General features: G+C 46.1%; 1 protein-coding gene across 2 annotated transcripts in view; it reads left to right on the forward strand.

The window, feature by feature from the left end:
* Positions 1-14,279, forward strand: part of CPNE4 (copine 4) — a 403,946-nt gene extending 389,667 nt beyond the window's left edge. For both annotated transcript variants that reach the window (XM_024565844.4, XM_045200164.3), the window contains exons 13-16: positions 880-931; positions 3,198-3,331; positions 6,624-6,860; positions 12,527-14,279. In XM_024565844.4, coding sequence (XP_024421612.1) covers positions 880-931; positions 3,198-3,331; positions 6,624-6,860; positions 12,527-12,661 — 558 coding nt within the window. In that variant the 3' untranslated portion in view covers positions 12,662-14,279. The remainder of the gene's footprint in view (positions 1-879; positions 932-3,197; positions 3,332-6,623; positions 6,861-12,526) is intronic.
* Positions 14,280-15,935: the final 1,656 nt, after the last annotated feature.

Here is a 15,935-nt window from a genome sequence, read left to right on the forward strand (position 1 = left end):
TGGAGACCTGAGAAAAACTGAAGGTAATAAAGCAGGTGAGGTGGTTGCAAGTCAGCTGACTTGCCTGGAAGAGCTAAGGGCAGCAAAGGTGGACCCTGCACCAACGGCATCCGCTCTGACCCCCCACGAAGAGAAGAGGGCTGTTTTAACACAGTGACTATTTTCTAGCCCCCAAGAAAGTCACAGCGTGGAAGTAACCTTTGAAATGGAAGTCTCGGTAAAATCCCAAATGATCCAATAATACCCAGGTGCCAGGACATCCCTCCCGTTTTATCAGATTTTATAAAGAAAGAAGTATATATGTCATTTGACCTTGTGATGGATGGGTCCTGCCAGGTAGAGGAATGTATGTTGGAATATTACAAGATACATTATCACTTTTCCAAAAGGAGAGTCTATTTTACCGGTTTATACGTGAAAATCCTGCCATCCTATAGAATGAATCTTAAATGTCAGCAGGAGTGGGAGCTGGTACAACGATCACCGTGTTGAACAGACCTGGTGCTGAGTCACCATTTTTTAATCACCGGATCCAAGCAGAGGTCCGCCAAATCTAAGCCTCCAGCCTGTGGCCAGTTCTTTCTGGGGTTACATTTTTCTGAGATCTTATCTTGGCTTTTTTTTATGCGCATTATTCTCCCCTTCTGCCAGCATTTATCTGATTCTAGAGGAATTTTCTGTCACCTCGACTCCACAGGGAGCTTAGAATTCATCCTCTATCTCAGACTGATTGTGTGAAGTCTTCAAGTGATTCCCGCTGCTTAGCACATAATGGATGTAATGGGCATTTGTTTGCAAACCCTTCCAACCTCTGCCTCCTTACTGGATTAAAATTGTAATTCTCCTGTCTTCCCTTTTACAATTTTAATTGGTGTCTAGGTCTCTCATGACTTCGCAATCAACTTTAATGAAGACAACCCAGAGTGTGCAGGTACATTACAACGTGAAAGAAAGCCAGCGTCTCTCGGCCCTTTTGCTTGTGCATTTCCCGTGTTAGTGTCTCTCCGCTGACGCGGTGCATCCGTTAAGACTGTCCATAGCAGAGAAGTAGGCTTTCTGGACCCAAATAGACCATACCACTCCAAAGGCAACAGAGAGCCGTAATGACAGAGCAGAAAATTAAGAGGTGAAAAAGGCGGCTGCAGAAGATGCCTTGAGTTTATAGCAAGAATGTTGATCCCAATTCTGGATTCCTCTGGCCAAAAACCAGGGGGGAATTCCCTTGATGGGCAGTGATGATTCCCTCTTTCTGCTCTCCAAGTCTCCCTCAAGTATTCATTTTTCACAACTTCCTCTCTCTGAAGGTGTAAGTAGAGGTGTGGGTGGGGAGGACATGGACATCATTCGACACTTGCAGTACGTGGCAAAGGCTGTACAGCCTCAGTGACTTCCAACCAGTAGCTTCATGGTTTTGTGCCAGAGAAAGCCTTCTCAAAGGCTTTGGTCCCTGTTTCATTATTTCCAGCTAGAAGTTCCCCAACTCAGTTCCACAGAGCAATGATGATGACACATGTGATGATACATTTTATCCTGGAATTATTCTTTCTGCTGACAAATAGAGCCAAGAACGCCTGTTGCTATGAAGCGTGTAAGATGGTTTTTATAGTGAAATGGGTAGAAATGCCCGTATCTCTCTCTTCCTTCTTGTCCAGGAGGAAGGGGGCCGAACCAGGGTTAATTCAGATCCAATGGGGTGTGTAGAGCATCTAGCAGTTTCTTTCACCAATTCGGCACTTAATGTCCAAGAACGTGACATTGGTAGCATTGCGTCTGCACGTAGTAACCTCTGAGACCCGCCCTCCACTCTGCCTTTATTCCCCCTTATGACCCCTCCCCCTAAATTTATCATGGTTTGTAGTTCACTCATCCCTCACCACCCCCATTCTTAAACCATAAGAATGGGTTTTCACCAGAGCAAAACAAAATACATGCCAGGGTTCACCTGTTTCACACTCTTAGAATTCATCTGCCTGTTACTTTTGAAAGAGAAATCCAACTTGCTTATCTTAGGTAAAAACTTAGACAAAACTCAAGAGCCAAAATAGGTAAAGAGCTTCTGTTGAGTGGCATCTAACTTCAGAAGCAAGCTACAAAATGACATGACATCTGTCTTTAGAATAACGGGCTTTGGGGCTGGGCAAAGAGGATGCAGCATTTTCAGAGGGGATAAAGGCAGCACACACAGAACTTGCTTATCCAAAATACCCAAGATCCGGTGTGCAAGGCATGGTGGATGTGGGAAACCATTTCAGGACCCGTGTGCTATTTCAGGATAGAAAAGGATAAAGGATGAGCTAAAACAGGGAAAGGCAAGAGCTCACACAGGCACAGACACCACAAGGAGCCAATAGAATACAATTCAGTAGCAATGGGACTCTTATGGGATTGTGAGCATGATATTAAATGTGCAGTCAAGGCTCATAAGATGCTAGGAGAGGCTGCACAGTCAGGGCTGTCGCTTCCAGCAGAGCCCCACCTTTAATATTTCCTTGGCTCCTGTGGCCCCAGGATGGAAACCTCCTGTACATGATGAATGTCACTTGTCTGTACGACAGTCCTCAGCAGACAATTGTGTCACCATTTTGCTCCTTCATCCGACACGTGGTGTGCCTGACCTGCCTCGAGATCTTTGAGGGAGTAAGTCACAACTCCTGCCTCCCACAAGGACTTTAATATCTGGAGTGATGCTCATGTGTCCATACTGGCAACTCTAAGCGGACTAGGGCGGTGGTATTATGCTACAGTAGCGTCAACAAGGTGGCGTGCAAACTAGAGAAGCATCAGAGCTGACTGCCTCAGGGCTGAGAGCCCGGGCTGTGGAGCCAGACAGACCTGGGTTTCAGTCCTGAGTTTGCTGAGTGGCCTGGGGCAGACCATGTAGCCTCCCGAAGACTCAGTCTCTTCACCTGTAAAGTGGGTATAATATCTATTTCATTATGCTATGAAAATCTTATGTGTAGAATGGCATATTAGGGAAAAGTTTGTGAAGATGATTGCTTTTGATTTAAGCTGTTAAAGAGAATGATTTCAGTGGGGGGGGGTGGAAGCAACAGGGTGGTATTTTTTTTGTCTTAAGATCATACATGTGATGTTAGGAAGGACTTTGGGGGGAATTTAATGCTTTATGTGTGTGTGTTTGATTACAAATGTATTCGAGGGGACTACTGGACTATTGACCGTGGTCACTTTCACCTTAGGAATTCAAGGGGTTGTGGAAGCCTATCAGAGCTGCCTCCCCAAGCTCCAGCTCTACGGTCCCACCAACATCGCCCCCATCATTCAGAAGGTGGCCAAGTCGGCGTCGGAGGAGACGAACACCAAGGAGGCATCGGTAAGAAGCGGGCAGTTGGCCTGCTCGTGGGCTATTGGCCGTGGCACGGCCCCCCCATTCTGACAATACATTATACCATTTCTACCTGTGTGACTTTGGACAAGTGACTGAGCCTTCTCCTGTCCTCAGGCTCCTCATCCGAAAATTGGGGGATAATCCCACCCCCTCTGCCGGGTTATCGTGAGGCTTAGAGATGACACATCTCAAATGTCCGCAACTTTAGCTGGACAGAGGGGACACTCAACAAGGGGATTTACTTTATTCACCGGAGTATGAGTCATGCCCACCTTGTGTTCCTGTACCCACGTTACAGGTGGAAGAGCAGCGAAACAATAGATACCTCTGTCCCCTGGTGGTCAGGGGCAGCACCACAGCCCATCATAGCCAAGATTTGTTTTGCATTCCGTTTGTGGTTTTCTTAAGAAAAAATGCAAACCAAGACTACAAGGCCCCGCAACATTTGGGGTTTTTTCCCTAATATTTTTGAGTTAAATACAGAGTGAGCAAACATAGGTTTACAGTTGTAATACAAATAAGTCATACAATAATTAATAAATAATAATAAAAAAGAGCACACTATTTCATGTATGCACAGCTATAAACCCACTTTTGCCCACCCCTGTCTATTGCCAGAATAACTTTTCTCTGTATCATTTTTAATGACATCAATATACTTCCTTTTCAGCTTCAGGACTTTTTTCAGGTTTAGTCTAACAGTGTGGATGTCTGGAGTTTTCCCTGTGTTTTTATCCTGGGTTCTAAGATACTGCATTTGCATCATCTCCTCACACCAGCTGGTCTCCCCTGCATGCCCTGCACCTGCTCTCAGACTTCCCTCGGGGCAGAATGGACGGGGGACCCTGCTTCTCTCCAATCCCAGCCTCTTCTCTTCTGTGTGGGAGCACGTCCCCTCTGTTATCCAAGGACGCTGACCCCGCAGCTGTATTCCCTCTCTCTCGCCTATGTTCTCCCTTTTCTACTGAAGACTCATTTTCACTAGCAAATAAAACATCCTATAATTGCTCTGGCCAGTGTGGCTCAGCTGGTTGGAGTATTGTCCCATAAACCAAAAGGCTGCTGGTTCGATTCCCGGTCAAGGCACATGCCTGGGTTGCAGGTTCAGTCCTCAGTCAGGGTGTGTACGAGAGGCAACCCATTGATATTTCTCTATTCCATTGATGTTTCTCTCCCTCCCTTCCTTCCCCTCTCTCCCAAATCAATAACATGTCCTCAGGTGAGGATTTTTTTTAAAATCCTATAATATCTCCTGTTTAAGTTACAATCTCTCCCTTGACACCTCTTTACCATATAGCGACTGCCCGTTACTTTACCTCTCTGTCTGTTACTTCAAAATTCATTTAAAAGCTTTCCTGCATTCGCCATGCCCATCTCTCCTCCCATGGGTTCCTCCGCCTGTGCCAAACTTTCCTCCCAGCATCCCTCTGAGAACTGCACTTGTCAGAGTCAACGGTACTTCCGCCCTGCCAAACCCACGGAGGCCTGGGAGCGAATCTGAATCCTCACCGATGCAAGATTTGGGGATAAGTGTTAGTCAGCGTCACAATTTCATTATTTCATTTTATTTTTAACAATTTTTTTTATCATCGAAACTTCAAATTCTTCAAGTGATATGTTACCCAGAAACCCAACATGTAAAGTAGATTTTAAGGAAACAGGCTGGTCCCGCTGCATCCAAACTTGTCTATACTCCTTTACCCCCTTTATTCCCAAAAGTATCCAGAGTGTCCCCAGGGCCCCCCAGAGCCCAGAATGAAAACAGAAATCGTCTCGGCCCTCTGGGGAACCAGGAACTAGAGGAGGAAAAAGAGAACAGGGCTAACATGGCTGTGGACTTAGGCCTGATATTAGCCAGCATGAGTTCTTGGCCATCACTCGCTCACCCGGGGACAGGTGGTCAGTTCTGGAAGCACCGATCAGGAAATAGCACAGGAAGTGTCTAATCCATGTAGCCCAAAGAAACATCCCTTATAATCCAGGAACAATGATTCTTATCCCCAAAGGTCTCTCCTGTTTTTTGAACAGTGTGTGGTCCAGGATCCCTTGTTATCACTAATGGCTAAGGGTCTTAAATTTGAATCTCTTACACAAGTGGTTCCAGGGAGTCTAGCTGTAGGGTTTTCTCCTCAATTTTGTAGAATCTTCTAGAAAGGAAAAAAAAGTCTCCTCTATATCTGAACAGGACCTCGTGTACATTCAAAGATGATAGTATTTCATTGTGAGCGTTTTCCTAGCCTGGCTTTGGAAGCAACTGTTACTGTAGCTTCACTGGAAGTTTCCATCAGGGTTTTGTGCTGGCAGTCTGCAGCCTGGCACCTCTTGCTAGACTAACCCTGGATCAGATTCTAAAATCCCGACAGTCTCTTCAGACCAGGGATTCCTAACCTTTTTTTGCCCCATGGGCCCCTTTTGCAGCTGATGGAGTCCACAGACCCCTTCTCAGAAGTATTTTTAAATGCATAAAATAATCTCATTTTAGCTTGTGCTCCATATAAACATTATAAGATATTTTACACCTTTTTATATTAAGTCTTCAAAACCCAGTGTGTATTTTACACATATATCATCTGAATTTGCACGCTAAATTATCATCAGAAATACCTGATCTTTATTTAGACTGTATAAATTGATAGTTGAGAAAGTAGATTTACACACTTGAGTTGTTTCAAACATACTTAAAAGATTTCCAATAACTGAATCGGGTATCCATCTTTAAAGTGAAGTTTAAATGTATTAAAAGGTAATAAAATTAAAAATTTGGTTCCATTGTGCAAGCCACATTTTAAGGGCTCAGGAGTCCCATGGAGCTAGTGGCTATTGTATTGGGCAGTGCCACTTTAGATTCTTAAAAACTCCTAGCTGAAAAGGCCTTACAAATGACCTACTCCCACCCCTCATTTGAGAGATGAAGCTGAGACCTAGAGGAGATAAGGGTTTTCCCAGCATCTCAGAAAACGAGGCTTTGAAGCCGGTCCTCCTGAGTCCTCTCTGCTTCTCTGTCGACCACACTGCGTTTCGTAACATTCACCAAGGTGATTGTTAGAATTAACCTACAATTACTCTGCCTGCCTTGAAGTCCCGTTCATCATCACCTTAAGTCTTTAGGGCTGTCTGCACAAGCACTCGGAAAAAGTCTGTTGTCACTGTTGCTGTAGTCACTGTGCGCTGAAGCCACCAGGTGTGTAACTGGTATGGTCCTTGTTCCCCTGCCCCATCCCCACCCCCCCCCCCCCCCGCTAATCCCCATCATCGCCCTGCATCCGACCCGTTGCAGCAATACTTCATCCTGCTCATCCTGACCGACGGTGTCATCACAGACATGGCCGACACCCGGGAGGCCATTGTCCACGCCTCCCACCTCCCCATGTCAGTCATCATCGTGGGAGTGGGCAACGCTGACTTCAGTGACATGCAGATGCTGGACGGTGACGATGGGATTCTGCGGTCACCCAAGGGAGAGCCAGTCCTTCGAGACATCGTTCAGTTCGTGCCCTTCAGGAACTTCAAACACGTACGCCTATCTCGGGGGCTTTCGATGGGAGGGCAGAACCAAAACAAACTCACTCCCTCCCTGTGTCCCCCGGTTTGTAGTGAAGCAAAGCCAGCTATCCCTCCCCAGGCCAGGCCATCTCCCACACAGGGTATGGAGAGCGTGGCTCTTTGGAAATAAAAGTGTAACTTGAAGTATAGATGAGCAGTCACGCCAGCTATGGTAGCCAACAGGTCACTGGCACTTGCCCCCATCCCTATGGTATAGGATCTCGGTGCCCTCAGGGCTGCCGTGTACTGGTGGGCAGATTGTCCCTGCACATGGGCCTGGCCGAAGAAACAAGGAACGGCTGAAATTCCGCCTGGATTCTGCTTGTCCTGCCGTGGGCCCTGGCCTGTGTGGGCCTTGGCAAAGTGCGTTTTCAAAGTGATGGAAACCTCAATCCTCTGTAAATACAGTAAGGAGCATCAGCGATTGATTTAACTCATTGAGGGAACCAGTAAGGTGACAAAGGTGGTTCAGAGGAGGATATAAAACAGTTGATGATGGTCAGTGGGAAACAAGGCTGGAGTGAGTTTGCTTGGGCAGGTTCAAAACTAGGCAATGACCAAAGGGGCTAGAAGTAAGTAAGTAGACTTTGGATTACCTTCTCTGCTAGACAGAAATTTGTTTTGCAAGATGACATCTAGCTTTACAGTCTTGAGCCCTGATCAGTACTAAACAATAAGTCCAGCTGCATCACACCCCCCTGATGACCCGAGAGCGGGCGCACTAGTGCTCCAGTAGAGCATCAAAAAGTGCTCAAAGACAGGGCTTTTTTACTTCCAATTTTTGGATACTTATTAACTCCATGCAAGAAGGGGCACCTCTAAAATTTCAACACCACCCTGTACCTGTGGGGCTGCAGTTGCCTGGAAGGATACTTCTGATTCATACAAAGGCTCCCTCCGGGCCTCCCCAGCTATATCTGGGAGTCCTTGAGGGTAGTGTGGGCTGGCACACAGTCCTCTGTGACCTTTTGTCCCTTGCCCCTAGTGAAAGTCACTCCCCTCACCCCACCCCTGGTGCCCCCTGAGGCTTTGTCTGTCCACTGCTGGTGGGGCCAGCAGTATGCTCCCAGGGGGTGGGGACTGAACTTGAGCTGCCCCTGCAGGAGGGGATCTTCAGGGTGCTCAGTGCCCTGAAGCAACTCTGCTATCTCCTTAGAAATGATGAAAACACTCTCCTATCCCTCTTGCAGTGACCCCTCTGTCCCCGGGACCATTCATGCAGTGAAGTCCGTGTCCCCACATTTCAGGAGCCTGCCAGAAACATCTTTTTTAGCTGCCACTGCATCTCCTCCATCCTCAGGGTGGAGCTCAGTTATGTAGGGTCCGGAGAGGGAGGGACAGGCACTATGCCATCCACTCGGAGCTTTCCCTCCTGACGCTTTTTTGGAAAAGCCTTTCTACTCCGGTCAAAACCCCTCATTCAAACACGTCCTTGACAGAGCCCTAGCCAGTTTATCAGATCTGTCCAGGTTCATGTACAGCTCCCTTTGTGCCCACACTGGGACCCTGCCACACGGGGCAAGGTAGAGATCGAGGGTGGAAGGATGGATGGACCATTGTTGATATAGACACCTCGCGGTGCCAGCGTCAGGGCCTTCAGCCTGTGCTTTTCACAAACTTCCATTGTTCTGCTGCCTTGTCGGCACAGGCGTTAAAGCCAGTGTTCAGGTAAATCACCAGCCCGGTGGCCTCCACTGAAGCCTAGATCTCATGAGTTGCCAGGACCAGGCATGGAGGTCACTGTGTGTTCCCAGGCCCCTTGAATGATGAGACATATCACTCCGAAACACAGTGGCGTCTCATGGAGCACTACAGTGTAATAGGAATCCCTAAAGGAGCATAAAATCAATCCTTGACTACAGAGTTCAGTGCAAGTAACAGCAGCAGCACCCAAGACCCGTACAGGCTCCCAGGCAGTGAGCATGGCTGAGGGGTGACCGTTCCACTGTGACCCATCTTCCACCAGCCGGAGGAGGAGGTTTCCACAGGAAACCACTCATTAGGTGAAAGAGGATCACCACGTCCTCAGGTTGCATGCAGACAGCAAGGAGTGGTGTCCTCTTCCAGGAAGGATGCACTGGGGCAGGCTGAATGCCCTACAGTTATGTTCATCAGTGAAGCTACTTACCAGCCTGATGCCAAGGTGGGCAGAGGGCTTTCTTCCAGATTGTGATGTCCTGCTTCATTTTGTCAGCCAGAGAGAAGTAGCCATACCACTGACTACCACCTATAACTTTGCCTGAATGAAGGGTCAAAGAACTGACTCCTAGGAGAGTCATGCATTTCCTCAAACCACCCTCTCCCTACGCCCTGCACATACACACACATCTGTGTGCTGAAACGATGCAGCTGACCCATGCAAGGCTCCAGCCTCTGCCCCAGATCCCTCCTCCCGTGGAGGGCCTGCTGTGTACACAGCATGTGCTAGTGTTGGGACCACAGCCAGGTGGTAGAGCCATGGGCCTGGGCCTCAAGACATTCACTGGGGAGTTGCATGGTTGGTGTCCACAGAAAAATCCCTTGCTAAGTAACCTGTGGGTGGTTGAAAAGGGCTAAAATGTTGCTGCAGGACTTCAGAGCAGAGAGAAGTTGCCATGAGGAAAGCCTTACAGCTTGAGCAGGGAATATAAGGAAGGCCCAAGCCTTGGTAAGCAGGGAGCTGAGGCGGGGGGTGGGGGGAGGACATCGATGACCAGGGAAATGACCTGATCAGGGCAAGGGAGCGGGCCACTGCTCACCGTCTGTGCTACACAGTCTCCAGCCACTCTGTGGACGACTAACGTGGAACACCAGGAGCAAAGCCTCCATCTTATCTTTGTGGATTTCAAATTAGATTTGAAAACCCATTTCATTATCCAGACTACACTGAATTCAATAAGCCATAAATAAAATGAAAAGTGCGGACCTGATACATTTCATATAAGCCTGTAACCCATGAGTCATCTCTCATTTTCTGCTCTGCATGGTAACTCAGAGCTTTGAAGTGGACAGGGCCCGGGCTCCGAGCTCTGTGATTCTGGGCGAGTTATTTAACCCTCTGTACCACAGACTTTCATCCGTAAAACGCGGCAAATGACACACAAATTGGAAGAGTAAGGGTGCTGTCTATATGAAGCTCAGCACAGTGCCTGATCTGTGCAGCTGATTAATAAATACAGCTGTTACTACCAGCTGCTTTCACATTTTTGGCCTTTTCCTAACCAACTAATTCCCTCCACCCCTATTTGCTCACCAGAACCACCAACACAGGTAAGAAAATGGGAGAATCTCTGAGGAATTGTGCTGTCCGATGCAGTAGCAAATAGCCACATGGGGCTATTTAAATTTAAATTCACTACAATAAAATAAAATATTAGATTTGCAGTTGTACTGGTCACATGTTAGGGGCTCAGTGATTGCACATGTCTAGTGAGTACCACATTGGACAGCACGAATAGAGAACATTCCATCATTGTAGCGAGTTCCATTTGACACCTCTGTGTAGGAAAGTGTTTGTCTCCAAGTAACAGCAAATCCATCTTATAGTGGATTACATGAAGGGTTGGTTCTTCACCAGGCGTGACTTTGTTCTCCAGGGGACATTTGGCAATGTTTGGAGACATTTTTAATGGTGACAATTGTAGAGGCCTAATTCACATGCCGTGGGAAGAGGCCAGGATGTTGGCGAACATCCTACAGTGCACAGGACAGTATCCCATACAAAGAATTATCTGGCCCAAAATAGAAATAGTGTGAAAGTTGAGGAACCCTGGACTACATAAGTACAGAAATATGTTTCTCATGTAGCCAGAATGTAGGGGCTAGAGGCTACTGACACCTGTTTTTTTCAATGATTCAATAGCAGCAGGGCCAGCACTTGGTGATTCTCTTTGCTCTTGCCTCATAATGATAAAATGGTTGCCATTGCTCCTGGAATCGCATTCCAGTTCAAGGAAAAGAAGAAGAAAGGGAAACAGAGAAAACCATGTCTGCCCCCTTTAACCAAGAAAGAAAAGCTTTCCAAGAAATATCCCCCAGGAGACTTTCATTTGTATCTCAAAGATGAAGTTGAGTCACAGGGACCTGCCTAGAAGGAAGGGAGTCTAGGGAATCATACATTTGGCTGTGTAACCTTTATGTGAGAGGTAGCCAGAGAGAAAGGGCAGGAGTGACTTTTTCTATTCCCCAGTGTACACATGGAGCATGATCTAACTAACACACAGCCCTGAGCAGCTATTTATAAAATAAGAGCGTTCATGGGTGTAACATGTCCAGCATGCTGTAGCATCTCCAAAATGTGAAGAATCATTTTAGAAAAACTCCTCACCATGTTTTCAGATTGTTGTGAAGATAAGTCTCTTCTTTTGAACCTCCTAAAACCTCTGTGAGAGAATGAATTCTTATTCTTTCCTATTTTGTCTAGCAAAGCAGAATGGCTGAGAGACAGGCCACAAAGGAAGGAAAGAGCTAGAAGCTAGGCCTTCTGGCATTTCATTCACTCCCTTTCCTTCGGGGTCTTTCCTGAGGAATCTCAAATACTTGTTAACTTGTCACTCTGCTTCAGATTTTCAATCTATTCAGTACTTATAATGAGGTTTGGGCAATTTTGCTTGCCTGGGGGTTGAGCAGTTAGAACTGAACATCAGAGTCCATGCAGAATATCAACCACCTTCGTGCCTGAAATTGTAAGGTGGAACCATAGTGCTGATAGGATAATGGCTGCATTAATTAGCATGATGGTATTCAGTATGCTCCACCCCACCCCACCCCACCCCCGCCTCAAGGTGGGGCATTCCGTTTTTCCGGTGGAATGTCCCACCAACCCTGCATTTGCAACACACACACACACACACACACACACACACACACTCACTCCAACCCTATCAGATGACTCACATCCTGAAAATGATCAAATACCAATCCTCCCCTTCTCTACATTTTAAAACATGCCCAGCTAAAATGCCACCTTCTCCTGGAAGCCTGCTCTGATTTCTGCCAAGATGAATTAGTCTCTTTGTTTCCTGTGCTCTGGTCACACAGCATTTGCGACTCTGGTGCAGTACCTCTCAAATTTCACGTGCGTAGGAATCTCGTGAGCATCGAGTTAAATGCAGATTCTGATTCAGTAGCTTGGGATGGGTCTAGGATTTTACATTTCTGGTAAGCTCCCACTTGATGTGATGCTGTTGGTTGGTAGCATGTGTTGTGTCTTACCTCCAAATAGGGTTATTTTGGGCCACACCAGGCTCCTCTCACATGACCGTAACTTCCCTAATAGCAAAAATCATAGACCCCTAAACTCTAGCACAGTGTGCGGAACATAAGTAAGTGTCCAGAATTAAATATAAATCAGAAACAGAACTGTGAGATGATTCATTCTGCTATCCAACTTTCGTCCATATTTCAGATGTGAGTAGTTTTATATGTTGAGCCAGGCATGTAAAAATATAATTAGGAAATTAATAGTGTGCTTTCCAAGAACCTGGCAACTCTTGCTTGGAGGCCCTTGACAAATAATGAATGAATGAATGAATGAATGAATGAATGAATGAGAGAGATACTAGCTGCTCGGAACAGGACTCAAGCCTTCTAGGCTGATTCTCAACCAGATTCCCTTGTCCAGGTGCCAAAATCACAGTGCTTTCCTCTCCCCTACAGGCGTCTCCAGCTGCCCTGGCAAAGAGCGTGTTGGCTGAAGTCCCAAACCAAGTCGTGGACTATTACAACGGCAAAGGGATTAAGCCAAAATGTTCATCAGAAGTGTATGAGTCTTCCAGGACACTAGCACCATGAACTCCATGCACTTTTACAGAGTTCTGAAATACTATTCCTGCTACTATTTAATACTTCTACTACTCCTGTACCTAAACAAAAAAACAGCACATACACATTTAAAAATAGCACGTTTTGTTGATTTTTAACTAACTGACCTTTTTTGGGGTTTTTTTTTTTTTTTTTTCTTTTTTGCATGTGTAGCCCTGAGGCCTGGATCTGGTAAGCCCTTGTACTGTTAAAGACTTTTTACAAAGAAACACAAATAATTATAACTTACTCTTTACATTACAGCATGTCGCCTTGAAATAAAATGGTATCTGTATCAGTTTTTTATACAGGTTTGTTGAAATTTTGCTAAATTTCTTATTATCTTTACACTGTAAAGCATTTTGAAACATTTACCGAACGTTGATAGCCAGAACATACTTGGTTTTATCTGCTTCAGGATGAGATGAGAGACTTTTCAAAATGGCAGCTGCATGGACTGTATTTTGCATGTTTAAAATAATAAAAGAAACACCCAGTTTTTGCAGTTGTTATCTATAACTCATCCCTGCTGAGAGTGGTCTCTCTGCTGAAGAAGAGGACTAGCCACCTTGACGTGGGTCTGGGGCTCCTGGCCCCGCATCCCTCGAACTTTCCTGTGACCACAGATCACCTGAGGATCTTATCAAAATTCAGGCTGTGATGCCCTAGGTCTGCCCAAGATTCTGCAGCTCCAACAAGGTCCCAGGTGATGCCAGCGCAGTCCTCAGACTGCATCAAGAGTTCTGAGGTTCTAGACTTAGGGTGTGCTGTGGAGACCATCCAAAACAGGGCAGAACCTCATCTGCTTGGGAACGCCACCTCCTCCCCGCCAGCAGCACACAGGTCCTGCCTGCCTCCGAGGTGGGAGTAGAAAGTAGCGAGGCTGATTCCAGAAGCTGCACACCCCAAATCAGTCTCACTGCTTTATAGTCACACCTCTTCCTTAAACAGACGAGGGAGTGCTCCTCCTGGCCGGGCCTGCCCTCTCAAAGGAGGCATCACACACCTTGCATGAATGATTCCATGTTTGCGTCAACCCCCAGGAATGACTCAAAAAGTCTTCGGTAGAACCACAACAGTGGAGACTTTTCCATGGCACTTGGTCATGCAGTGTGGCTCCCCGCAAATGTGGCTCACCAAGGTGATTTTTAAGCTTTGTGTGGGGCTTCTTTTTGCCTCTTGTTACCACTTCTGAAAGCCAACTCTTATCAACAGAAATGCCTGGAATCATTGTTTTAGGTGAAAAGGTTTTGTTTCAATGTAAACTGGCCAGTCCTCAACCGGAAGAATGAATGTTTCACTTGTATAATCTTCTCACACGGAAATGGACAAGTGTTTTGCAGCATAAAAATCACAAGTTAGTCATAGAGATGGGGAAGTAAATCACGAGGCAAAATAGATCTGTTTGTTGTTTGTTGAGGGGAAACATATTAACATGCAAATCAAATAGGCCTTGTATAATTTCCAGTGTTATAATTATAGAATCTAACCTTGCAAATACATGTCAGCACAACATTTTGGGAATGATGGTAAAAGTGTATGACTGGAAAAAATCATAACTATTTAAACTGTATTGTTTTATGAATAAATTGGGTACTTACAGAATTTTTTCTAAGCGTTACGGTCTTGTTTCTCTTTTCAAGGCAATTTTCTAGCAGTGATTTATTTCATGTAGGTGGTGTGGCCTTAGCTCTTTCACAGTCTCGTAGAAGCATGGTTCATTGTTTTTAACAAACAAGGAATTAAGATATTTAGGTTCTGTCCCGCAGAAGTAGCTGGTGGTTGTTTCTAGCCCTAAACCAGGACATGCATTTCCTTGTCTGTGTGCCTGGAACACAGGAAGAACTCAGTAGATACTTAATGAAGAAAGACATGACTAATCAAATGAATGCATGGATGGATGCATGAACAAACTTGTTCTTGTGCCTCGTGAGCGATCCCAAACCCATCACAGTTGTAACAGGTCGATTAAGTGGCTGTGGCTGGCAGTCAAAATGATGCCCCATGTCATTCTCAAATACCTCTTGAGATCTATTACACTTTATGTCAGGACTCCTGGGCTCTGTGAGAGGGAGCGATAAGGACAGAGTTCAGTTTGCCTGGCAGAACCTTAGGACAGTTTACTTCCCTTTTCTTTTTTCTTTCTTTCTTTCTTTTTTTTTTTTTTGTCCTCACCCAAGGATATACCATTTATTGATTTTAGAGAGAGTGGACGGGGGAGAGAGAGAGAGAAAAAAAAGGAGAGAGAGGGAGAAAAACAGAGAGAGAGACATTGATTGGTTGCCAACCAGAAATCGAACCTGCAACCCAGGCATGTGTCCTGATGGGGAATCGAACCCTTGGTGTACAGGGCGATGGTCCAACCAATGGAGCCACCTGACCAGGGCTACCCAGCTCAAAAGAACAACAGCAAAAAATAATAATAATAATAGCTAACGATCATGTCGGGCTTACTGTATGCCAGCCACTGTTGTGCTTGCCACATACTATCATTGAATTCTCCCACCAGCCTTAAAAGGTAAGTAGTAGTGTTAATCTCACTTTGCACATAAGGAAACTAAGACACAGAGAGCTTAGGTAATTAGCCTAAGGTCACAGAGCTATCGCAAGGCGTTGACAAGATTCAAACACAGACGCTCTGGCTCCTGAGCCCAAACTCATCTTGAATAATCCCCACCGCAGCCACCCTCCTGGCACTACACCCATCCACTGCCATAGCAAGCAGCAGATTCTTAAGGGATATGAGAGAATGTGCCTTAAAGCATGACCTTTGCCCTATTTCAGAAATGTCTTCTCATCTAGTGAGCTCAGCTTTCCCTTGTGAGTTCTTGGCATCTTGTGACGTACAACATCCTCCCGGAGCAGTGGAAGAGTCTCAGGAAACAAGTAGGTTTTCCCAGCTTCTTGCCGCTAAGGAGACCGACCATGTAGATGGGACATTCCCGATGCGGATGCTCCCAGGAGCTGAGCAAGTCACGTGAACAATTGGGGAGGAACAGGTACAAACACAGGGACCTAAAGAGTAGAGTGTGGTGTGGATGGAGGGAAGCTGGAAAGGGTGTGTCCATAAGGGGGCAGCCCTGCCCCTCCCTGCCCCACCCCAGGGCAGCGCACCAGTGTGGACCCAGTGCAGCCAGTTCACCCAGCTTTTCAAGAGAATTGAGTTACCCAATGTTTCAAGTGAATGCCACCAATCTGTAAATAGGGGAAACTCATTCAAAGTTAAACAATCATTTTAGACACTACGAAATGAAAAATACCTCCG

Source organism: Desmodus rotundus, chromosome 8, assembly GCF_022682495.2.
Source record: "Desmodus rotundus isolate HL8 chromosome 8, HLdesRot8A.1, whole genome shotgun sequence".
In the NCBI taxonomy this organism is placed as follows: domain Eukaryota; kingdom Metazoa; phylum Chordata; class Mammalia; order Chiroptera; family Phyllostomidae; genus Desmodus; species Desmodus rotundus.